This window comes from Leptidea sinapis, chromosome 3 (genome assembly GCF_905404315.1).
Source record: "Leptidea sinapis chromosome 3, ilLepSina1.1, whole genome shotgun sequence".
Taxonomy (NCBI): domain Eukaryota; kingdom Metazoa; phylum Arthropoda; class Insecta; order Lepidoptera; family Pieridae; genus Leptidea; species Leptidea sinapis.
This window is the reverse complement of record NC_066267.1, coordinates 5792917-5819951: the sequence shown is the minus strand read 5'-3', so window position 1 is coordinate 5819951 and position 27035 is coordinate 5792917. Positions and strand designations below refer to the sequence as shown.

At 34.7% G+C, this 27035-nt stretch overlaps 1 protein-coding gene and 2 long non-coding RNA genes across 17 annotated transcripts in view; 2 read left to right on the top strand and 1 right to left on the bottom strand.

Moving 5' to 3' along the window:
* The window catches only part of LOC126979382 (anoctamin-1), a 46272-nt gene extending 30495 nt beyond the window's left edge, over positions 1–15777 (bottom strand). For 6 of the 15 annotated variants that reach the window (XM_050828637.1, XM_050828639.1, XM_050828640.1 and 3 more), the window contains exons 1-5: positions 15192–15769; positions 9396–9490; positions 4570–4674; positions 3454–3670; positions 1697–1762 (exon numbers count right to left, since the gene is read on the bottom strand). In XM_050828637.1, coding sequence (XP_050684594.1) covers positions 1697–1762; positions 3454–3670; positions 4570–4674; positions 9396–9490; positions 15192–15425 — 717 coding nt within the window. In that variant the 5' untranslated portion in view covers positions 15426–15769. Of the gene's footprint in view, positions 1–1696; positions 1763–3453; positions 3671–4569; positions 4675–9395; positions 9491–11739; positions 12097–15191 lie in introns of those variants that run through there. The other 9 variants (XM_050828645.1, XM_050828649.1, XM_050828646.1 and 6 more) reach the window with 6 other exon arrangements.
* On the top strand, positions 12138–27001 carry LOC126979504 (uncharacterized). Its single transcript, XR_007732830.1, has 4 exons — positions 12138–12294; positions 13692–13790; positions 13873–14121; positions 26724–27001. It is a non-coding gene; the product is annotated as an uncharacterized LOC126979504 (long non-coding RNA).
* LOC126979508 (uncharacterized) lies at positions 19758–20626 on the top strand. Its single transcript, XR_007732834.1, has 3 exons — positions 19758–19878; positions 20003–20100; positions 20195–20626. It is a non-coding gene; the product is annotated as an uncharacterized LOC126979508 (long non-coding RNA).
* Positions 27002–27035: the final 34 nt, after the last annotated feature.

Sequence of the window (27035 nt, the reverse complement as noted above, 5' to 3'; positions counted from 1 at the left end):
TGCGACATATTATGAATAAGCATTCCCGTTTTATTGTTACAACCTGGGACTGCCTGAGTAAAAATTGAAATTAAGTTTAGTATGAAACGTGCAGTGATTTGACATAAGTTTGAAATAGTAATTACAATAATATGGCGACGAAGTATAATCCGGCTAAGTAAATTTCGGATATTTCCCACCCCACCCCACACCCAAAATCTCTTGTAACACCAGAGGAATCACAGGAGCGTCGCTGGCCTTTAAGGAAGGAGTACGCGCTTTTTTTGAAGGTATCCATATCGTGTCGTCCCGGAAACACCGCACAAGGATGCTCATTCCACAGCTTTGTAGTACGTGGAAGAAAACTACTTGAAAACCGCACTGAGGAGGACTGCCACACATCCAGATGGTGGAGATGATATCCTAACTTGTGGCGTGTCGTGCGAAGGTGGAATGAATTAGGTTAAACAGCTCTTCGGAACACTGCCCGTGATAAATGCGGTTCAAACGTCTTTTTGACATTGAAAGATCTTTCGTGCGAATGATTCCTTAAATCTAAATCTATGGTATCTAAATTAAAATTAGATTTTTTTTATTATATTTTTTATCAATATTTGTTAATTACACTTGTATAAAATCAATGTTCTAATAAGCATTAATGTATAACAAGAGACTTGATCCTGCAGACAAACTGTCCAAACAGTTTTGCGGGACTATGTTAGCTTTTAAGATTCTTTCTGTAAATGATTAATAGTATAAATAAATAAATAAATGATAATGGTGATAAAAAGTTGCCCTATTTTTATAATGTGATTCAGTATAGCTGATCTGAGAAATATTCTATAGACGCTTTATGATCACCTATCAACGGGTATGGCAATACATATTATATTTCCGTGCTCAAGGCTCGTTCCGTCTTCTACACATACATTGCATCAAAAATACACACTGATTTCACATGTGGAATTTCACTAGCATTGCTCATTCGCAAGGAGGTCGCAAGGCACGTTCGCATGACTGATCTGTGGCCCAATGACAAATATTTCAAAGGAAATTATTACTTAACCCCATAAAGTTAAGTCTTATTTTACTTTACTCTCATTAGATATATTCAAGTCGCTATTCCCTCGCTCTGTACGTTGATGTTAAGACGATGGTATTCCAAATGTTTAAGAACGATGTCATTTCATTGAGTGCGACATTTCACAGACCGAATGAAGTGAGATAGCAAATGCTACTTATGAAATATTTCATCTAAATAAAGCATAACATAAATTGAGAACAACTTATCCATTGTTTCCCACAATTATTTGCATAAAAGAATCAAATTATTTAATCTAATTTTCACAAGCAAGTTCAATATTATTATTCCACAAATTAAATTTGTAACCAAAATTTATGAACGATGCGAGACTCGAACCCGCGACCTCTCGGGTTCTGTCCGATCGCTCTTACCAACTGAGCTGGCCTGAGAGTTGAACAAGTCATATCAAGAGCGCTCGGACGGAACTCGAAAGGTCGTGGGTTCGAGTACCGAACAGTTCATAAATTTTGGTTACAAATTTAATTAATATAATGAATCCCAGAACATCACTTTACACACAAATTATTAATTATTACGTCATTAATAGCTGTTTGGAAAAGTTAATCTCCTCCACGAAGCGGTAGAACTCAAAAATCCCCCCTGGCTACACCAGATGTTGACTTATATCATTACCTTCATTGGCATCCTCAGTTTCAATATCTCGCTGTAATCTCTGAGAACTGCATACGGTGCGTGAATCTGAAATAACTTATAAAATTAATTTATGATATACAAATATAATGTATATGCGAGATCGAATCAGAAATGAGGAGATCCACAGGAAAACATGTTTTTCTTGTTACTACTATGCTGTTCGACATTATTCTAGAATGATCCTAACGGTATATAAGGGGCTGCTCATTATTCAATGACTCATTCAGCAATAAAGTAAATAGTCTAGGCGATACCTATATATATATATAGTATATATTGACACGGGAGTGGGTCAGGGATTGGAAATAATACTCCGCTTATAGGAACGAGTCTTTATTTGCGTTCACTTTTTCTGAACTTGCACTTCGCCGGTCTGCCGCTGTTCCTCTTGTGGGCGGCGGTACCTTCAACGCGTCACACCGCACCGAACACTAAGTCTCTTCTATCTTCTTCTTCTTGGAACACTTCCACTTTTCACTACTTCTTCTTTTCTTCTTCTTCTTTACACTTTCGAGTCAGAACTAGAACTGCAGTAGGCCACGCTTAGTACGGCTTATATACCCCCGGATCCGTCCTATTTTCAAAATGATTCTCCCATTCCATCTTTAAATTTAAATTGTACTAGAAAATTCTTTTAACTATTTTTATCCTGCTTACACATTTTCCATCCCTTTTTTTCTGTTCGATTTGATCCTGAACTTACTAGAAATTTCCTTTAACTTTACAAAACCCAAAAAAATCTATACACTGGTAGGTGTATCGAACCCGGATCCGGAACCCGAATCGAAACTACAGCGTCTAAAGTAAACACTTTTCCGCTGAGCTACGAGTATTGCTGACGGAGCTGTTGAAATTAACAATGTATTGAAGTTTGACAACTCTCGTCATATACTTCGAAGGGTTGCTACGCAACAATATATAGTGTACTAGTACTACCATACTAGGCCTCCGTAATCGGCAAGTGCCCCCGCGCCGCGGTATACCATAGATCGGCGCAATTTTGGCGCGCCTGTCAATACGTATTATTTTACGTGTATTAATAGATTGCTTACAACTGGGATTTTATTAATGTATAAGAAAGCTATTGAAACAAGTTATAAGATCATGCAAAATAAACTATCTTATAAACAATATGAGAGTCAGAACTTGGTCAGGGCGTAGCGTGCCGTATGGCAGTTTCGATTTTGGTGTATTATGAAAGATCTAGTGCCAAAGGCCACTTCCTGATGGTGGAAGGCTAGTGCTATTGGTGATCAGTGCGAGTTTAAATTGTAACCAAAATTTGTGAGCGATGCGGGACTCGAACGCACGACCTCTCGGGTTCCGTCCGAGCCAACCGTTCAAGTATACATGGATCGTAATCTAGTCTCTCGTTTGGGTGAAACAGCTGTGGTTCAGTAAGTAGCACTGCAACGGCACGGGGACTTCCGCTCGCGACCAATTATCGATTGGAACTGGCATTCCCGTTGTGCTGACTGCTGTGCATTCTGTTTAAAGCACTTAATGTCACACGGTTCATGATGTGTCACATTAACTGTCGGTGTCCTGACAGTGACAATGATTGTTAACACATATATAATTTAGGCTAGATGTCAAGACACTACAGACTATTAATTGATTTCTGTATTATAAGCTGATAATAATAATGTCGACAAAGCTGTATTTTTTCTTATTAAATAAAAATAAAAGTGATAATAATAAAAAGTTAAGACTACCGTACTCAAAGCAGTACCCACCTTAACAAAGTTCAACCCATGGCAATTCTCCGGCGCCTCCCTCTCCAACTGCAGACCATCAGCCTCCAGGTTGCGCTCGAAGATCCTCCGGTGCTCGAAAGCCTCTCGCGTGCTTGCCTGCTCCTTGCCAGCCTCCCAGACCAGCACGAAGTCAACGGAGCGAACGCCGTCATTGAAAGACAGCGACGGATTCGTCAAGACTCCGCCCATAACAATTCTGAAATTTGTTTTCAGTTTTTTTATGACAGTAAGGGACGAGACGAGGAGGATGTTGGTTAGATGTTAATTGATACGCCCTGCTCATTATTCGGTTGCATCATCTCTGGACCTGACGTCGATGACGTCACATCGTCGCTTTGTTACGGTGCCATTGTGCAAAACAAGCATTACTACGTTTGGTGGTCACTTCGTGGTGTAATACAACATCAGCTTCTTCAGATCAGGTCAAGCAATAACAGCCTGTCTATTGTACCAAACATCGAATAATAGCGGCGAAACTCGGTGTGACTCGGTACACCGATCTTAACCGGTTTGAGAAACCGTTCTCATTAACCCTCCGACTTCTTCCGTACTCGTCATAACTAGCCTTAATCAATTGTTTTCCACGAATTGGTCAATTTTGTACATAGTGAAAAAAATTTCTGCTCAAGAAGCAAATGAAGAAAATGCCTTCAGAGTTAATTTAGACCAAATCCCCAGAGTTCTTTTTCCCATAGAATGGCAGAAATGTATATTATATATGTGCACGAAGCTAAACACTTTGATTAAATAAAATTCATATTATAATTTGAGGTGTGCTGTGTGTGTAAGTTGGAATCGTCAGCAGGAATGTATTCACGGACCACTTCCTGTAACAGGTGCAGTAGTAGACACAAAAGGAAGCTATACTGTCAAATTTCAAGCTGATACTGCACAGCAACAGACCAGAGATGATAACAATACTCCATATGTGGCTGGTCATGGCCTTACAGAGTGGCAGCCACGGACATCCGATTTCCTCGGCTTCTTCCTTCCTTCCTCTCATTCGGCTTTTACATTCCATATAACCGTGGAATTGGTAATCGCGCGAAGTTTCCGGACCCAGTAAAATAAGGGGAAATTGCATTTATTACTCACGAGCAGTGGTTGGCAGTTGGTTTGCTGTTATTGTTGGCATTGTCAGGATAAGTTGGGCCGCAGCCACAGTCTTCAGCAGGCCGCGTCGATGCATCGCTGCCATCCCTGAAAATAGTTTGAGTATGTTGTTTAGTATATATGAAAACTTGTAACAAATAAGCGGAGAATACGAACGACAACAAGTTCGAGTTCTGCGGTTGGCTGCTTTTTTTTGCTGTCAATTGGACGTAGTTAAGCAGAAAGTACTCAAACTACACTTTGGTCTAAATAGAGTTTTGTATGCCATCATACTCCTGAAGATCAATCTGTCATGTAGTGAAAACCCTTAAAAATGGATACAGAAACTGTTTTTTTGGATATGGAAGATTATTAAGAGCTGAAACTTCAAATGCCTATAACTCACTACGTCCAATTAGTCATTCGTACATCTTTTGCTTATGGAGGATTTGATCTGTAAAATTTCGTGCTAGTGCATTGACTATGATGCAAGAAAAAACTTAAATCGACACAAAATGTGTATTCATAAGAATTTTCTTATAATGTTCTATTGCAAGAATAATTGATTGTTGTTTATGGTGTTTTAAATGATTGAAATAGCAATAAATTAATGTAATGTTAGCGCTTATTCACCAATGTTGTAGATGTAAATGAGCTGACGTCATTGTTTGTCTCAGGTGAACGATCCTTCAAACAATAATAGACGCTTAAGGAAAACAGCAGTTCAATTAAATCACTTTAGTAATACAGTAACCGACTATATGTATAGCTACGGCTACTATGAGTCGAGGGAACGCAGAACAGGAATATGTACAATATATTTCCGTACGCTACAGGAAAAAAAGGAAACTTTTTTAGGATCACTTTTTTTTCCGTAACGCTTGTAATTTTACTGACCTTTTTCTATTGCCTGCCAGTTGTTGGCAAATAATAATTAGTATTTATGTTTCGATTTAAGCGCACTATAATAACTAGGCTGTAAATTACTCTGTAGCCACTGAGACTTAACATCTCATTTCTGAAGATGATGAGCACAAACTATTACTCATGACCCTCACGGTAGAAAATATAAAAAAAATACATAATTCACCTTGATAAATCAATTTTCTATAATATAATTTCGGAACACCCTGTAAGAAATCTAGTAGCCGCGCGCTAGCGTAGCCAACGACACCTACTTCGTGCTGTCTTATGTGACCACGTCAGGGTGATTTAAATTTATTTGTTTGAAAATTTCAATGATTTACTTAAAATTTTAAATTGTTTTTTACTATTAAGGTTAGATAGCTATACCCATATTATGTTCAATTAATGTCGCCATCATAACGCTGTAGGTACATACTATACGTAATTGCTGAGAGAACCTCGCGTTGCAATTTTATACGTACCCACATTACAAGCATCTACAACAAATGGCTGACATTATTTAATTTACAGACTAAATCACAAATACCTTTAAATTCAAGCGGTGTCTTGTTTTCTATGCCCAGATTAATAGGTACCTCAACATTTAAATTTTCTTAAATTCTAATTATTCTACCAGAGTTAGCCACCATCACCATAAAACCAAGCCAAGCCAAAAAGATAAATAAACTGCAATACAGAATGATGAATGATATAAGTACTATATACATTAAAATATAAAATTTAATCAACGCGCATATTATAATAATTTGCTTGGGAGCCCAAAAAATAAATTTTTGCATAAAATTAAAAGAAATATTTATATAATCTTAATATATAAAAAATTACGTGACACGTTGTTTGTCCGCGATGGACTCCTAAACTAATGAAGGGATTTTAATGGGGACTACTTCATCGAGTGCAGTTTAGTCCAACTAGAGAGATAGGATAGTTTTTATTTCGATTTGAGACCCATAATTATTTTTAATTCCAATATTTGTTTTGTATGGACATATTTTCTATGAGAGAATTTATTGACGCACTGTTTGACAGTTCTGCTGTGAAACAGTTTCATTATAGTTAACAACAGGGAGAAATGACGTTCTATACATTACATTATGTCGTCATTTACATATTTTACAAAATAATTTTTGGTGTTATGAAATATTATTGACGAATTCATAGAAAAACAGTATTTTATTTATTATGCACAGAACAACGTCTGTCGGGTGAGCTAGTATATATATTATCTAACAGTCACTTTTTCCAAAATAACAAACGATTCAAATTAAATCTATACAAATATTATAAAGCTGCAGTGTTTGTTTGTTTGTTTGAACGCGCTAAACTCTGGTACTACTGGTCCGATTTGAATGATTCTTTCAGTGTTGGGTAGTCCATTTATCGAGGAAGGCTATGTTTTTTTTTCAAAATTAGGGTTCCGTAATAAAATTGCTATTTTGTAACACAAGGTGTAAAATCGAAAACCTATTTTTGCGTGCGCTGCAAAAACTATTGACAATAGAACAAAATGATGTACAGGCTATAATATAGGCAATATTTTATTACTTATAAAACTATCGCGTGAATTATACTTTATATGGCAAAACAACGTTTGCCGGGTCAGCTAGTATATTATACACTCTCGTTGCCTTTTTTTCGGCAAGCAACAAAAGTTTTTATTAATTTTTGCTCATGCACGTCGTGGGCCCCGGGGGCCCCGTATAATTGATTCGGTAGCTACGCCCCTGCTGCTATTGCAATATAGTTTCTAGTTTCCCACAAACACGCACAATTAACTAGATTAAATATAAAGTAATGACAAACACATGGTTAAAATATATTTCACACGCCAATTAACAGAAACAAACTGAGTACATCTGATTAATTACATTACAAAAATAATCACACACTTTGCAATTACCAAGATGTGGAAAAGATAACGTGGCTGCTAAATATAATATGTATTTTTTACTCGTTGCATTGCTTTGTAATATAAAGCAGCTGTTAGCTAAGTTTTTTGCCACTTCTTCTCATTTAAGCTCACCCTTTTCCGGAGTGATGGAAAATGGTAAAATACATAACTTTTGACATTAGTGTCATCTTAATTTAAAATATGATTTGGATATGTCAGGTTCCCTGTGGACATCGAACCTGTGTGGCAGTCTCTCCAGTATTAAAGACCAATCGAACTATATTCCATACGAGCTTTGGTTTTTGTTATAGTTATCATTAACATTATAGCGCCACGATTATCTCGTACTTTTTTTATGGTAATAAGGGACGAGACGAGCAGGACGTTCAGCTGATGGTTATTGATACGCCCTGCCAATTACAATGCAGTGCCGCTCAGGATTCTTGAAGAATTCAAAAATTCTGAGCGCCACTACAACTGCGCTCGTCACCTTGAGACATAAGATGTTAAGTCTCATTTGCCCAGTAATTTCACTAGCTTCGGCGCATTTCAGACCGAAACACAGTAATACTTACACATTCCTACTTCACGGCAGAAATAGGCGCCGTTGTGGTACCCTTAATCTTGCTGGCATCCTGTGCAAAGGAGCCTCCTACTGATGAAGCTACTACCAGTGTAGCGACACGATTAAGAGTGTTTATTAAAATTATATTATTAGTACATTAAATGTATACACTAACACCTGTGAGTGTATACATTTAATGTACCTACTTGTCTTAGAAACTGCTGTAACTATTTTGATGAAATAGATTTTAGATGCGAATAATCTTTTTCGATTTTGCGACCGTCACCTTCCAGATATGTATCTCTCTCTCTCTCTTTTTCGCATGAAGCTTCATCTCCTTCATTGTTTTGGATAAATTTAAATACTTTAACCCTTTACACACACCGAGTAGAACTCCACCTGCTATGTAGTATATGCTCAAAATAAACTAGAATTCCCGACCCATATACTATCACCGTAAAATCAAGAATATTGACTATTTTGCTACAAATACAATATTATATTAGAAACTGTGTTAATCAATCACTTAAAGCTCTGTTCAAACTGAGATTTAAAGAGAAATTCGCTCGCTCGCTTAGCCTCTCAAACTGACGCGACTTCCCGCGTGTCATTTTTGGCTCTACAGTGGATAAATATCGCGCATTGTGAGATCAAACAATCCCGCTCTTGTTTCGCTTCAAATTAGCGACTATTCGCGTCAATTTGAACACGTCCATACAAGTTAGCTGACACAATCGGCGCGAGCGACTTCCGACCCGCTTCCCGCGCGATAGTAGCCTCAGTTTGAACAGAGCTTAATACAGCAAGTTTTTTTAGTATGAAACTACGAACAGAATTTTAGCACTTAATTGAGAAAAGTTAACTACATACATGTTTTATTTCAGCGCCAAAGATGTGTTCGATACTATCGTAAGACATTTATTATAATTAAATTATTTGGATATTTTATATATAAATTATTATATTGACGATCCATATAGCCGGGTACGAATCCCGGCAGGTGCAATCATTTATATGATGAATATGGATGTTTGTTTCCGAGTCATGGATGTTTATATGTATTTATGTATGTTTAACACATTCACTGCTAACCTCAGAAAGGGAACTCATTGCAGGGCGGTAATTGTTCGCGCTCCAAATGCTATATTTTCACCATTAAACTTGTCTAAAAACACCTTGTTTTCGTGTTTTCTGCTTATCCTTCGCCTTAACTCGTACAGTGACTAGTCTCGGTGGCGCACCGCGTGGTACTCAATAGTTTTGTATTCTCAAGATTGCTTAGCGGCCGTGTAAATAGTGTGTATGAAGTTAAAGTACCTACTAGTCTACTGTACTGTGGTTCAACTGAAAGCGATGCGTAATCGAGCTTTGGTGTCAAGTTATCTTTCACACAATATTTTAGAGCTCTCCGAGATCTTGCAAATATATATTGTATCAGTGACTCACCGATCTGTGTTCATATCCTGCGAGAGATTGTCCGGATAGGTGCTAAACACCGACATGGCCTGCAGGTCACTTCGCTCCTGAGCCACCTTCTCCTTCTGCCCCAAACAACAATTCCTATCATTATGAATCTTGTGGAGTTGTTGGCTTTGATCTATCTCACAGCTTTCAAATGATTCATTGATTCACACTGGCCCCTTTGAAAATCCTATTTCACTTATATTAAGGACAAAACAGAACAACAAAAATACATAGAACATTAATTCAAGCCATACAATAATAGAATAACGAAAAAATATTCTCTATAGCATTTATTTCTATGAATTGAAACGGCAAACGCAAATCAATTTTCATAGCAACGTTTTTCAGACCCTTGAAATGCAATAGCTACTACCGATGGCCAGTTTACTATAAAACCCAAGGTATCTAGTTTCTAGCTTATTTATTGTTATATAATTTTAAATCCCACAATGATTACTGGCACTCAATCTTAATGAGTCCAATAGTGCCATACTAAAAAAAGATGCATGTCTTTAGACAGAGTCCAGGTTATAATTCTAACAACGACCATAACAAGTCAGTAAAGATCAAGCAAAACTTTACACATTAAGGACTCACTGAAGCTCCCAGATTAATATATGTCACTGAAATTTAAACAACTTGTTAATGCTACATAAATGCAGTAAAATCCACACTAAAAAAAGTTTAAAGCACCTGAGTGGAGAATTGATTAAAGCCGACATTAAAATTCAATCTTTATGAAAAGAGTTTTTTGAATTACTACCATAGTAATAAAATACCATCTTTATAAATGTTGCAGCAGGATACTACCATTTCGAAGTAACCAGAGATCTAGAAGAGTCAATTAAGCAGGAAACAACTAGTTTACTATAGTAATGAGATGCAGAACTGGCAAATTACTGATACATGAGATATCTATAAATTTGCCCTTGGAACTTTATAATATCTTATTGATGTTTGTATTGTGATACATTGAAATATATATCTTATATCTTTAAACGAGCAATTCTTGTATATATATATACATAATCTGAATCTCAGAAATGGCTCCAACGATTTTCATAAAATTTAGTATACAGGGGATTTCGGGGGCGATAAATCGATATAGCTAGGTTTCAATTTAAAAAAAATGTAGCTGTATCTGTGTTTTAATAAGAAACAGCTACAATAAATTTAGAATACAAAGGTAAATTTCGCCACTATATACAAGACTACAATAGCTCAGATGGGACGTTGAGTGATCCGGAAAGCAGAAGACCCCAGTTCAAATCTAGATGTCCTATTACTTTTTTTTTGTTTCAGTTTCGTAAATTCATGAAATTCCGAGCAAGCCTTGGGTAGCCTGGATATTTTTAATTGATATATAAAATGTGATGCTTATTGCATATTCTATTTGTGTCTATACATTCTATATATAGTGTATGATAATTATCTATATTATCAATTAGATTAATGTGTAGTTAACACAAATTGTTTGATTTAAACTCAATTTATTCTTCTAATTAACAGTAGAAGATACTTATTTATTATAAACCAAGTAGGCAAATATATAGCAAACTTGCTGTTGATCAAGTCACTAAAAGATAAAAATGGTGTTGCACAATTTCAATTGATAAAAATCTATGAAAATAAAAGAAATGTCGTTTTGTGTTATCCTGATAAAACAAACATACTATTTGGATTGGATATTTTACATTATTTCCGATTAACTGAATAAAGTTGAGATTCAGTAAACAGTTTGTTCTTTTTAAGTGATATCCTTCAATTCTGGGATTAGTTATACAAATAGGTAATAAGTATAGAAACTATAAGTATTCCAAGTTGACTTATTCCCATCTTTCAATCTAGGTTGGAAGTTGGGAACTTTATGCCTCATCTTCCAACCTCTGCCAGGTTTGATGGTGGGAATACATTATTATAAGTATTTTTGTTCCCAAACTGTCAAGCCGTGCCAGCAACTATGATGCACAGTTGGGTATGTAAAATAAACATGAGAATTATTCATTTAGAAGAGAATTATTAAGAATACGACAAAAATACTAAAAATCTTAGAACAGTGTTTTTGATACTATTTACACTTTACACCAAAATTCACCAAATTTGTCATTAAATACAAATTCAAATATTTTTATTCAAAATCACTTATTGAGCGTCAAAAACTACCACCCATTCAAAAGAGACTGTCTCAGACCTGAGAAGAATGGGCGCAATCTGGGACATAGCCTATATATGATGCACGATCATATAGTTGCCTATTACCATTACCAAATTGAAAAATATTACAATATATAAATGAAAAATTTCGGACATGACGAAGACTACATACTTTGAACAACAACCTACATCCCGAACTCGGTCTAAACAATCTGAATACACTAACATCACGGAGCACATATACAAATACATCAAATACTGTGCTAGCAAACATTACACACACACACACATTCATTTAACAACTGCAAGTGAAATTACACAGACTTGAGAATTCATTGACCTTGGCTACATCATTATATGTTTGAATCATTTGCATTTACTTGACATGCAATACCGTTGAGACAAACAAAAACCTATGTTTTCTTCATATACTTTCAACATTATTTTACAAACCTACAATCTCATAGTATAATGATTGTAATCATTCAAGATAACAGCATTTCAGTGTCAAAAATACCAGTTGTCAAATTGAATTTTTTATCTCACTATCATACTAAAACTGTAGACATAAAAAATAGGAATAGCTAATGAAAAAGGCTAAATTAACCTTGAAAATTGTCATATAGAAATAGCATATTATAGGAGGTTTGGTATTTTGGCATGAATGCTAACATGTATTTGTAAAAAAAACTTTGATTATTAAAACTTCAAGTTTACTAGATACAAAGTAAGTAGTTTTTTATTACTAAAAAATACTGTTTTGCTGGAAATATATAACTGCTTATAAATATGTTATCTCACAAACTACAAACCAAGATGTCAATAAAATATTATGTAATGAGGTATTCTCTGTAATGAGGTATAGTAATTGTTGTATTTTTATTACATGCATAACTTACTTTTCTTAATATTTCTTTTTTACTTAAATTAAAGAATAAAATTTGCAATTGTAGAGATGCCGATAGAAGTGAAAACTTATAACATTTAGTATAGAAATTTCAAATTTAATTTGTTTAAAACAATTAAATTATTTGAGTTTATTTTTAAAACCTTTTAAAATATGCATATTGAACTTTTCACTAAATCCATTCAACTTTACTTAAAAGATATACAGCACTAATGTCGCACAATATGTCAGCTGAATATATACTGCTATAATAAGCATTTTGTTGATGTCTCTAGGAAACGACGAGATTTCTTCCTTCCCTAAAATGTCTAACTATATTTATATTTTTTAATTATATATTTATTGTGTGAGCCAGTTATGAGCATGTCGGTGACACAAACCAATGGTTTTCCGTACCAAAAAGTGCCCAACACAGATAAAGAAGTGAATAACTTCAACAAATCTAAACAACACAAAAGCAGAATATGAATATAATATATGGTATTACTAATTTGCTTAAGTTCCTTTTAGAATATTCAAATGTTATAACAATTCGTAACGTGTTTCAATTTTAGGTTTTCACAAAAAATTTAAACATGGTTGTTAATTAAATAGAGTGTTGCTTTCACACAATGTTAACAAGAACTAATGACGCTTATCTATGTGAGTCAACTGCCTTGGGATTTACAGTATGAGCAATGACTGAATTTGTTGACATTGCATATTATGACTGAGGTGTATATAAAAAGTTAAACCTTTTTATTGAATTAGGCGTTACTTCGCGGAAATCCATAATTATACAAATGATTTAAGTTTTCTTTAGTGTTAATTCCGCCAATATTTGTTTTTAAAACAATTCCACATGTGTTTCGCCTCTACATGAGGCATCCTCAGGATTTGCCAAAATCTGGCACATTGGCGGAATTAACACTAAAGAAAACTTAAATCATTTGTATAAGTTAAACCTTGTCATTTTGATATTTCATATCTTTTTTTAGATTTAACTTTTGTTAATGAAAATCTACCTAAACAGTGGAACAAGGGATTGTATCTAGCAGTAAACTTACCAAAGGCTTTTCTTAAACATTAAGTGTATTCATGATGATGTCACTTTAAATCTTCAAATTGAAGCCATAATAACCAATAAGCACTTATTTACAGCATAATCATAGATTTAAATTTAGTGCTTTGTAGTTTTTGTCATAATTTTTCTTTTTATTATTACTAATGGTACACAGAGCAGCCGTCCGACCGGCTATGACATACGGATCCGAATGCTGGCCACTCAAAAAGCAGCATGTACATCAATTGCACTGCGCAGAGATGAAGATGCTCAGGTGGGCAGGTGGTGTATAACTAGGCTGGATCAGGTCAGAAACATACACATAATAGGCACCTTTAAAATAAGACCTATTCCAGATTAAACTGCAGGAGAGCTGTCTGCGGTGGTACGGACATGTTATGAGGTGACCATACAACCACATGAGCAGAAAAGTGTTAGATATAGTAACTAAACCTAGAGGACAAGGAAGACCCCGAATCAAATGGATGTCTATAGTAAATAAGAACCTGAAAGAAGCCCACATAAACAAAGAGACGACCCAGGACCGAGCAGGCCACCTGGAGACACATGATATGGAGGGCCGACCCCAAATAAAACGGGAAAAGGTAAGACCAAGAAGAAGATTATTACTATTGGTGAGTCAACCTAATTGTGTAGACTGTAAAAACACTGTACATACTTTTATGTGTTACTAAATAGAATATATACTTTATTCACTCCCTACTTTGTACAGCTACATGCTGTTGGTTTCTCATACAAGTATAATTTGCTTCTGAAACATCAATTCTTTGGAATGAACTGCTTCATTTTATTCCGGTGAAAGGACTGACACTCAACAAAAAGACTTTAGAAAGTAAGTAAAATAATTTTTGTCAGTGTTTAATGTAAATGTTGTTTGTCAGTGTTTAATGTAATCCTTTTCAATCAATATTTTTAACCAGGGCTACACAGAGTTCAATAAAAATATTAGTTGGAGACTTAGTCTACTTTTATTATTTCCCATTATCATTCCAATTTTCCAAGTATAAAATTAAGATTGATAAAGCGATTTTTATACCCTTAATGGAATATTATTCCAAAAATTTTTAGTTAAATGTCTATAATGTGAAAAAAAGTTTCACTTTTACCGTGGTTTCATAAAACCACACAATCCTTTGTTAATATAGTATGTACATATGTATATGAATTAAACCAACCAAGTAATCAAGTACAAATTGTAAAACTGGCACTAAACAAACCAAAGCTAATTTAAGCACCTTACCACACACAAGCACCACCAAGCCTTTTCTATGATATAGTTACTAATGTTAAATAATATATTTATAAGCAAAGAAATAATTTATGAATTTATGAACTGTAGAAAACAGACTATATCTCTAAAAGGTACATCATTATTCTCTTATACATAAACAGCTTCTCTAATAGAATTATTAGGTTAAGGTTTTTTTTTTGTTTTTTTTTATTATATGTATTGTTCTGCACATATTTTTTCTAAATAAAATAACTGGTAACTTGCGGAATATATTGAACAGCTCATACAATCACAATTTCAAGTATATTTATGGTAAGCCACACACTGAATATATAATCAATGAATCATCTGCAAGGCTGTGTTGTAGTATGAATGTTGGATTAGATTTCGGTCACTGTTTACTGGAAAGATAATTTTGTTTACCTCGTGAAAGTCCTCATTTCCATCGCCATCCTGGAACAGCTGTTGTAACGCAAGCTCGTTACGTTGAGCTTCCGATAAAAAAGTTTCGGTCTCCGAAGGATCTGATAACCTATTCTGATGGTTAACACTGCCAGCGAATATTGGTGTTGCTAATTTTGATTTATATACATTATCCTTCGTATCCAATAGCGGTTTAGGTAAGTCTTCCTCAAGAGAAGGGTCTCCGTCAGACATTCCAGCTGATAACAGTTGTGTATATATATATTTTTAATATAATTACTTCATTTTATCCGTGATAGTTATGTGGAAATGATTATATATATAGTCACTACTCACAGTTTTAATATACTTAATAACTACCTAATGTAAGCCTATCACTGTTATATAAATTTTGTAGCTATTGATAAAATACAGTTGGCAGTAACATAAAAACAGTGAAAAAACACAAATATTCCGTGTAAAAATAGAAATTATTATAAAATGAACTAGAACTACTTTTTTTTAAATTATTAATGGCTTTGGACACTAGGAAGTATGAACTATCCAGGGGTGGGACAGTCGCCTTATAGAGACGTTTTCTGAAAACGGTAGTGCCATCTGATAGTTGGCCCCAAAATTAAAGCTTTGTCAGCTGTCACTCGCTTTGAAACCTGCCCACTGGTCATAAAATGGCGGCTACTTCTAGCGTTTGCAGTTTGCACATGAATGTAGCTCTCGTGTTCCATTTAGCATATTTTTGGTATTGAAATCGAAGTGTAAGTGCGTCGAGTCGAGCCTTGTGCTCCTCCGCCTTGCTGTTGCGAATTCACTCCAAAAATCTCCTTATTCTGTGTATTTCTACTTTTTGTGATAGAGACACTTTTCCGTATATTTTATTATACTCTTTGGAACGACTCATCAAATTTAACCCACCAAAAAAATTTTTTTTTTCTATTTTTGAATTTTCAATATCGCATATCGGTAGTTCGTAGTTTGTTCTTAATTGTTCGCTATAAATAAGTGTTTGTTCTTTTGTTGTTTATTTAAAAACAATTAATTAAAAACATACCCTTTAGTTAGCCCCCGCAATCAAAGCTATTAATATTTTTCTCTAAATATTAGTTTGTAAATACACATTGACGTTTGTTCTTTAATAAATTACGTTTGTTCGAACATTTAATTGCTTTTTTTTTGTTTAATTAATAATTTTTAATTGCCTTAATACAAATTTGCAAAAACTTGCATTGCGCATGCGTCGCCTTTGCGTCCAAGGCGGTCAAATTACTTGTCACATTTTTGTGAGATTGTGTTTGACTGTAAATTTAAATAAATATATTATTTATTATTATCTATATATATATTATATAATGATTTTTATTTATGAAACTCTTCAGTGGTTTAACTAAATGAGCTGCCCTTCAGTGAGCGGCAAAATTTAAATACTAAAAACATTAATTATAGAATAAAGGATTACCTATTACATAAATTATAGCAGCTAAGAGAATTTGAACCTGCTAAGTCATATTTATAAGTTATATTTATTCGTTTTTAAGTCTTTTAAAATATTTTCACTGTGTTCATTTAATTTATAGCATAAGTTGTTGTTGAGTTGTGACGTATTATTAAGTGTTATTAGCATTAGTTGTTAACCTTTGTGTTTTTTTTTAGATGCTAATTTGACCTAGTTTTATATCGGTATATGTAATATGATAAATAAATAAAAAAAAAAAACTGAATTTGGAGTATGTCAAAAAAATAAAAAGTATAGTTTTTGTTTCCTTGGGAACACGTGGATCTACAATTTTTTAGTTAAAACTTTTAGGTTAGTTTTAATTTACTGTAAGTAAAACAAATTTTTTTTAATTTTCAATCAAATATTATCTTTACTATAATTGTATTAGAAGTGTGGAAACAACTTTATTCACTAGTAAATCAGTATATACCTTTACTTATGTTTAATTGTTTAAAAATCATAATAATAGTTCCACAATTCTTTGAACAACGATAATTCATTACAATAATTATGATAATTCATACAAGAGCAGACGCGGAATTTTGCCGGGTCAGCACTTGTCTTGTATAAAGAAATTTGTAATACTTCTGGTCAATGTTAGATATATTACTTCTTATCAAGTGCCTAAATACAAAGTTTCGTGGCTTTACGAGTATTATCTCCGAAAGTGAAGAATTCCCTTACAAACTTTCATCCCTTATTTCAAACCATTCATGCCCTCTTGTAAGAAAAAATGGTAGATTATCTCCTTTCCCAAGGTCTAGGGTATTTTTGTACAAAATTTAATCAAAATTGAATTTGGAGTTAGGTGAGAAGGCGTTACCTTTTTTTTAGGCTCCACACGTGTGTGCCCTCCCCAGAATACGAGGGGCAGCCCGAGCGCGAATGCTCGGGGAGGGATTCTCCGGCTCTGGTAGAGCCGGTACCCTCCTGGTTCACCCAAACAATGATGAATGTTTCTATTTGCGGTTGTTGCTGGTAAATGTGCCAACGTCATTTTAGACACTACGGACTGTTAATGGTGTAATATTCCCAACATATCGTGCTGAATGTGAAGAACTGAACTTATTAGAAAAAGATACCCATTGGGATATGACAATCGCTGAAGCCATTATCTCTGCATCTCCAAGTCAGATACGCACATTATTCGCTATCATAATTTCGACATGCCATCAAACCCATGTAATCTGTGGCACAAATACAAGGATAATATGTCAGAAGATATTCTTCCAGAAATCACGATGTTGAGATGAATGAGGAGATACATAATCGTGCTTTACTCTTGATCGAAGATATGTGTTACCTCAAGTGCGGTAGTTTATTAATCAGGTTAGGAATGCCAGCGCCCAATCGTGAAATGAATGACGCATTTAATCCAGAATTGGAACGGGAATGTGAATATGATCACCAAGAATTAGATTTAGTAGTTCAAACGAATGTACCCCTGTTGAATTCCCAATAGAAAGAAGTTTATGATACTTTAATGAAGGCAATCGATGATGGAAATGGTGGTTTATATTTCCTAGATGCCCCTGATGAAACATGTAAGATATTCCTGATGTCAGTAGTTTTATCCACTGTTCGTGCGAGATCCAACATAGCGGTTGCAGTTGCTTCTTCTGGAATAGCAGCCACATTGTTAGAAGATTGCCGTACGGCTCATCCAGCATTGAAATTACCGTTAAATCTTCAAACTATTGAAGAACCAACGTGTAATAAACGCTTGCCTCAAATCGTCGAATCTATGGCGTGTGAAGAAACTGCAGCTGACAACAAACATGAGATTTGCATTGCTTAATGAGACATTTGCTGAAGATTTCTCTGAGCAATTGCTGACTATCGGTAATGGTCAAGTACCTGTCGATGAATCGAGCGGATTGATATCATTTCCAAATAATTTCTGTAGTTTTGTCTCATCAAAAGACGACGAAGAATTTACGCCTAAAGGTTGGCTCCGTAGTAATCATGCTTCGAAATATAAACCAACCAAAACTGTGCAACAGTACGCGTTTGGTGGTTAGAAAATTGATGAACAATGTAATTTATGCGACGATACTGATAGAAAATTCAAAGGTTAGGAAGTTCTGATTCCGAGGATCCCGATGATCCCAACCGATACATGCCGTTTGAATTTAAAAGACTTCAATTTTCGATCCGCCATGACCATCAACAAATCACAATGCCAATCCTTAAAAGTTTGTGGTTTGAATCTAGAAGATCCATGTTTTTCCCATGGTCAATTATATGTGGCATGTTCACGGGTCGGAAGACCATCTGCGTTGTTTGTTTTGCGCCTGATAAGAAAACAAAAATGTCGTGTATCACAAGGTACTTAAGTGAAGAGCAACCTATGTATTGAAATGCAGAAACAATAATAAATGATTAATGTACTTCATTTTTTTTTCTAATAAAAAAATTAACTTAATAAATTCGAAAATCTGCTTATTTATTGCATTTAAGGCGGAACAGAGTTCGCCGGGTCAGCTAGTATATTAAAAAGAAAAAGATTAAGTTGTAAATATCATTAAGTACTAGTAATAATTTACGTAATTAAATTTGTGTATGTCCTTTTTAGTATAACAGCATGTATATTTGTTTCAGGTATAAAATAAAAATAAAACTTTCATTCAATATTTAGCTCCAATCACTTCCAATCAAATTAGAATACAAAAATTCTCTAAGCTTGGTGGTCTACTTTAACATGACATTTGCAAACTTGTGGTATACCTTCCACAGGAGTCATAGTAGGAAGAATAGAATAGAAAAGTCCACCGAGATTGATGATGATTTTTTTTATTTATGGATATTAATATTTTTTGGCTCCCACTACAACAAATAGAAGAATTACCAAAGGGTCTGCCATTTGGATCTCCGTTGCACCCCAAAAAAAGGCGTGCGCAGAACACGCAAGTTAAATACTTATAAAACTGACTATTTTAGCATACTTTCACATGCATCTAACATATTTTAATTTTAAATGATTATAATCACAAATTGCATTAATCATTTTTGATGTAAAAGGTCTTACAGATATTATTATTTACCTATTCATATACACATGACTATTATTTTCAGAGAAAAATATGACGTTTCATCAGTAAAAATTGAAGTTATTTATGAAGAGGGCCAACTACAAGTGCCATCTCTTGCGCCTGTGGTTAGCACATCTTCACTACCAGTTTCGTCGGCTTTTCCGTAAGTATATTACCGAATAGTGATTTCCTTTACAGAATGGATTTCTGAATTAATGAATACACTTCATTATACAGTAAAATAGAATTACAAAGCAAACAACTGGTAAATTGTTACAAGTTTATAGAATCTGGAGGCAGCAGTGCAGTGACTACACCAAGTAGCTCAGCACTCATACCGCAACGTCACGGCAAACCAAGATCACGTTCTCGGAAACCTCTCGTGGTAATTATGGTAAATATGCATTGTGTACTAATATTATTCACTCTTGCCTGAAATGGAGTAACATGGTTTCATATCGATATTATTGTTGAAACAGGTAGTGAATTAAGCAGCTCCGATGATGATGATGACAGTGACTCAGTGGTGCCATTTTTGTTGCCGAGGGAGTACCAGCAGTCTCTGGACATTCCCATGGACCCTAAACTGGATTTACCTGTTCCACCTATTGAACCGCCTACTGCTATTCCTGAAAAAAAGCCTGGAGACCAATCCATCAAACCTGAACTGGATGGACTTAGTGATGGAGCAATGCAACCTGTTGATCTCTTTCACTTTATGTGGTCAGATTACCCAAACCCTCCAATTCCATCGCGTGAAAAAGGTTCCCTACCTTTCACACAACAGAATGTTGGCCCAACTGTGAGGTGCAGAGATCCATATGAAATTTTTACAACAATTTGGGACCAAAAAATAATGAACCACATTGTGAAAGAGACCAACAGGTACGCAGAAGATCAGGTGTCACGGGGTTTGGGTAGCCTTGGCCCATGGAGCCGTAAAAATTTTTGGCAAGATACATCCATTGATGAAATTTATACTTTTTTTGCAATTATAATGGCTGTGGGCATTGTTATAAAAAATAATATTTCAGAGTACTGGTCAACAGATGAAGATATTTTTGCAATACCAGGTTTCCGTGCAGTCATGTACCTTAAAAGATTTCAATTTTTGTCATCCTGTCTGCACTTTAATGACAATAGGAACATGCGTGCACAGGAGCTTAGCCCATCACAAGCCAAACTTTTTAAGCTAGAACCTATAATCACCCATTTAAATCACAAATTTCAGGCTATGTATACCTTAGACCAAAATATTTCCGTTAACGAGTCTTTATTGCAATGGAAAGGTTGGCTCAGTATCAACCAATTCATTGGAAACAAATCCGCCAAAGTTGGGATTAAAACTTACGAAATCTGTGAATCCCAAAGTGGGTACCTGTGGCGGTTTGATGTCCATGCCCACAAAAGTGCTATACCCCAAACCCAGCACTGATCGCCACTTGATGCGACAACACCTAGCATCGTGCTCGAACTCCTGCGTGGGCTCGAAGGCAAGGGGTATACTGTCTGGATGGACAACTTCTACAATTCCCCGGCTCTGGCCCGATATTTAAAAACGCTTGGTTTTGACGTTGTAGGCACTCTACGCACAAACCGCCAGTTTGTACCGAGAGAACTGGCCGAGTTGACCAAATTCAATATGAAACGTGGTCAAATTGCTGGGCTCACTTCTGGTGATGTAAACTTACTGGTATGGCGTGATGAAAACATAGTAGCCACCATTTCCGCATACCACGGAAATGAAACCAGCATCAAACGATATATTAAAGCCATGTGTAGTTCTTGATTTCAATATTATGATGGGGGGTGTTGATAAAAAGGATCAGATGTTGGCCATGTATCCTATAGAAAGGAAACGAACTCAAGTTTGGTATAAAAAGCTTTTTCGCAGATTACTGAACGTCTCAGTATTAAATTCCTACATCATAGCGACTAAATCTTCCCCTCCCAATACTGTAACACATCGTAGTTTCCGTATCAACGTAATAAATTCTCTCCTCAAACGACATAGTAATAGATCGCAAAATATTCCTCTTCCAACAAAGAGAAACATGACAAATATTTTTTTGGCAAAAACGCACAACATTATGGAGCATCCGATTGGTGCCTACAAAAGTTGGCTACGACGCAGATGTTGTGTATGCAAAAAGTTAACCCGTTTTTATTGTGCCGGCTGCGAAAAGACTGTTTGTATTTCTACTTGTTTTGTTTCCCTTCACAGCTAATATTATTTTTTAAACATTTTTATTTGCTTTTCTTATATGCTTTTTCTCGCACTTCAAATTTCATCTTTGGTATATTATCTATCTATGAGTGACCAAAAATATGACATCAGAAATCGTATCCATACTAACACCGACATCTATTGTATCTACGGTACGTAGACGCGAAGATAACTTTGAATCGCAAGACACACGGAACAGTATACGAAAATAGCCGACCGCGCCCGAAGACGTGTGAGCGCGTCTCGATCGATACATAATCAAGGTATATTTTTGTCTGATTATTATGAGGTTTTAACCTAGTTGTCAATTTGAAACGTATGTAAATTATATTGAAATTGCAATATATTTTATATTCATCAATATTATAATGATATAATAATAAAATAAATTACAAACAAATATACAAAATGTCAGAGGTATTATACATAATACCCACAGCGTGTTTGTTAAATCAAAATATTAAATGACGACACAACAATACTAAGACAGATGGTTTATTACGTTTTTGGAGTTTGCTTACTTGTGTTAACACATGTGAATGTGACCGCCTTGATTTCCAGAAGAAATAAAATATAAATTAAGAATTTAATAAAATCATCACGTATTTAATTATTGTTGCAACAATTTTTTAAGTAAAGAAGTTCTTTAGATTCGTTGTTTATTGAATCTCGATGAAACGATATATCCGAGGTTCTCAAGGGTGCAGAGAACGAATTTGGGGTCATTTTTGAAATCCAAGATGGGCGCCGTGCAAAATTATGATTTCAACAATATGGGTATCGTATAAGAGGTTCTCGAGGGTGCATAAAACGAATTTGGGATCATTTTTGAAATCCAAGATGGCCGCCGTGCAAAATTATGACTTCTACGATATGGATATCGTATCCGAGGTTCTCGAGGGTGCAGAGGATGAATTTGGGATCGTTTTTTAAATCCAAGATGGCGGCCGCGCAAAATTATGATAACAAAAAATGGATATCGTATCCCAGGTTCTCGAGATTGCAGAGAACGAATTTGGGATCATTTTTTAAATCCAAGATGGCTGCGGTGAAAAATTCTTTTGGGGCTACTTATGCTGTTATAATGATAACCTTAATGCCAAACAACTTATAGGCATCTATAGGAAATTATTGTGCCACATTGAACTAAAATCATTGAAATGATACATTTGCGTGGCGGCCATCTTGGATTTCAAAAATGATCCCAAATTCGTTCTCTGCACCCTCAAGAACCTCGGTTACGATATCCATATTGTTGAAATCATAAAGTTGCGCGGCGGCCATCATGGATTTCAAATAAGATCCCAAGTTCGTTCTCTGCACTCTCGAGAACCTCGGTTACGATATCCATATTGTTGAAATCATAAAGTTGCGCGGCGGCCATCATGGATTTCAAATAAGATCCCAAATTCGTTCTCTGCACTGTCAAGAACCTCGGTTACGATATCCATATTGTTGAAATCATAAAATTGCGCGGCGGCCATCTAGGAATTCAAAAATGATGCCAAATTCGTTCTTTGCATCCTCGAGAACTTCGGATTCGATATCAATATTGTTGGCCGTAAAGTATGACCGTATGACACGATGACCGTATTTTGTTTTTATAGTGAAGTTTCATTAATTAAATATCGAACAACTGTCTAACTTGGTTTTCGCGCTAACAGAGATAAAATGGAGGCGTCGAAAAAATTCCCTGTCCTCAAATGTTGTAAAATTTCATTGATTACATTTTTTACTAAGTCGTTGGTTTTTTCTTTACAGTGCATTAATTTTAGCAAATTGTTTACATTTTTGTATTTGTCAATTTCCGTACTCTTTTTTTTAGAGCATTCTTACTAGGGGTGCCTATAAAAACTAAATACGAATTCCCTCCAAAATTAAAGTTTAGTTAAAGTTAAATTTGGGAAAGCTTCATGGACAAGTGTAATTAATGTACGAAAAATTTTTTATAAAAGTAATCTCAAAGCTCACTTTAACTTTAAGGCAACGCTAGAGTAAAACCTGATAATAAAGTATTAAACGTATCTCAACAGAAAGCAGAGCCTTTTTTTAAGAAGCGTCGTCCCTTTTTATTGAAAAGAGCGCAGAAAAAAGAATGCTGGGAGAGTTTCTTGCGCCGCTTCTTCTCTCTCAGAGCGCCATTTGTTTCCGAAGCGGTAGTAGTATCTAGTAGTATAAGAAATGACATCAAAAAGAATTCTAAAGGAATCAATTTTGAGAAAATAAATGCCTTTTATGCCTTTTTATGCCTTTTTATGCCTTTTATGCCTTTTACGTCAAATATATGTTGTCTTCATTGAAGTGAGCTAAACAGATTCTCGAACCTTAAATCGAATCCAATAGTCATCATTTCGTCCTCATTGAACTAGACGTATTAACTTTTCTCTTATACCTGTTTGACTCGGAAACCTTCAAAATATAATAATACATATTATTACCAAGCTATTAACACCATCATTTTTAACCGACTTCGAAAAGGAGGAGGTTCTCAATTCGATCTGTATTATTTTTTATGTATGTACACTGATTACTCTGAGATTTATAATCTGATTTACGTAATTCTTAAATTTTACATAGTTTGGCCCAGTAGTTTTCATTTTATGAACATTTTTTACGAAAATTGTTGTCTACGTTGATGATATTATTGTTTTTATGTGTACGGCTTTTTTAGGAGTTTTCATTCCGGTTGATTAAATAGTAAGTATTATTATTAACTGACAAAAAAAAGAAAAAAAAACATTTTGTCACCGACTTAAAACCTATCAATAGGTAGCACATACAAATAATAGTATTTTATTAATATTAATGGTTAAAATTTGCGTAAGAGGTGTCTGTTATATTAAATTTTTAGTTATTTGATACTTTTCAGTTTTTGAAGTCGGTTTTTTTAAACGTCGTTTTTAAAAGTTCTTAACTCAAATTAATTTAAACTAGGTATTATAAACCTTTCCGCATCGGACGTGCCCGCAGGCACTGGAAATTCAAAAAACACAGAGAGCGGCAGTGCCCTAAGGCACTCTTTTTACCTCACCCAGTTTTCACCCATATTAGGTGTGCAAGATGGTTTATTTGCCTACGCAATTATGAACGAGTGAAGTCCGATACACATTTCGATCCGTTACGATTCAATGCCACCAATATTCGACGTCATAGCTTTACGGACATAGCATTTTTGTGTTCACGGCGCAGCGAGCGGTCGTTATCAAGACTTTGCACGAAGATTGTTCTTTGTGGAGATTTTGGTTTTATTTTATAATGACATATAATGTTCATTACAAAAACATAAAAGGAAATAAATAAAACAAGTAATTAACATTGAAAATCAACATTTATTTTAAAATATACCTATTTTTACACTTATTGTCGAATGAAAAGTCTGTGTGAAATAAAATAGAAACACAATATAATTTATACATGGTATTATAGCTTGTTTCAATAGCTTTCAGTGACAATCACTCAAATCACCCTAGTTATAAGCATTTTATAACTACACGTAAAATAATACGCACGGGAAAAACGCTGCGCGAGCGCCGAACGCTTGCCGGTCTATGGTGTACATTAAGCGGCGGAGCGCGCCGACCCGGAAAGGTAAAATACCGCGGTATTCCCGCTTTGATTTTCCGAAATAAAAAATTTTCGGGATGCAAACTAACTGTCCAAATTTCATCAAAATCGATTTAACTATTGGCCGTGAACAGCTAGCAGACAGATAGACACACTTTCGCATTTATAATATTAGTGTGATGAATCCATTCATGACTTTTCGTTGCAGGTTAATTAGTACATATCCATATTATAAATGCGAACGTGTTTTTGTTTGTTGGTATGTCCTTTAATTACCTTGTCTCAACAGAGCTAAGGATTAATGTCATTTTTGCATAACTGTAGTTGACGACCTGGAAAGTGACATTACACCTAGAATACTTTAATAGTGTTTGCATTGCAAAAGAGAGCTGTTGCTAAAAATTAGTTTCATTATAGAAAGCTCTCACAGAAAAATTTAAAGAATAAATATTATGAGTTATAACTGTTCATTGTCAGTACATTTATGAAATGTTAATTATTATATTAAATGTTAATCATTATTATAACACTAGAAATAAGGGAATACTTGTAACGAATACTAGTAGGCTTCATAAGATACATAATAGCTATGTACAATAAGTAAATAATGTATAAGTGTTTTCCTTTTATATAATAAATACCAGCCACTGTTCAGGCATTATCTGTTGTGACATTCTTGATAAAGGAATATTAAATTCACTGACATCTCATCACTGTGGGCAACAAATTCGTATTAAATATAAAAAACTGTTGTGAATAATAAAATTATTTGTAGACCTTTATCAACATCGAATAAAATGTTTCCAATTTATATTGCTCAAATACTTATTGAATATAATAATGTTAATTTAATGAAAGAAACAATCAGACACAAATCAAATATTTTATTAACTTATTGTATAAAGAATTTACTGATATTTTTAACCGACTTCAAAAAAGGGGGAGGTTCTCAATTCGTCGATATGTTTTTTTTATGTTTGTTACCTCAAAACTTTCGACTGGGTGAATAAATTTTGATGATTCTTTTTTTATTTGAAAGCTGGTGCTTCCCATTGTAATTTGGTCCAGATCTGACAATGGTATCCATGAGAAAACCATAAAAATAATTGCGCATTTTTATACAATTTAATTAATTAATCTAATTCTAGTCACGATTATTGTAATATTTGGAGTCGGTGTCATCCATGATAGGTTTGTAACTGCATAAATTGTTATAGGTGAGATGTGCTTGAGTCGTGAGGAGGCGAGAGCGGGTCGCGGCGGAAGGACACGGATTCCAAAAATAACCGTAACCGTAACTAGAATTAGATACATTAATTTGATTGTATAAAAATACGCAATTATTTTTATACTTTTTAGTGCATATTATATCTATTGTTTTGGAAATTGGAATTTTTCAAAGAAAAAGATTTGTATCAACAATCAATCGAAATTCGGTGACTGGGCTACATCAAGCATTCATGGGAATAGAATGCGTCTTTATTATATACCTAATCTGATGTTTTTTCAATCATCTGTCGTAATTTGAA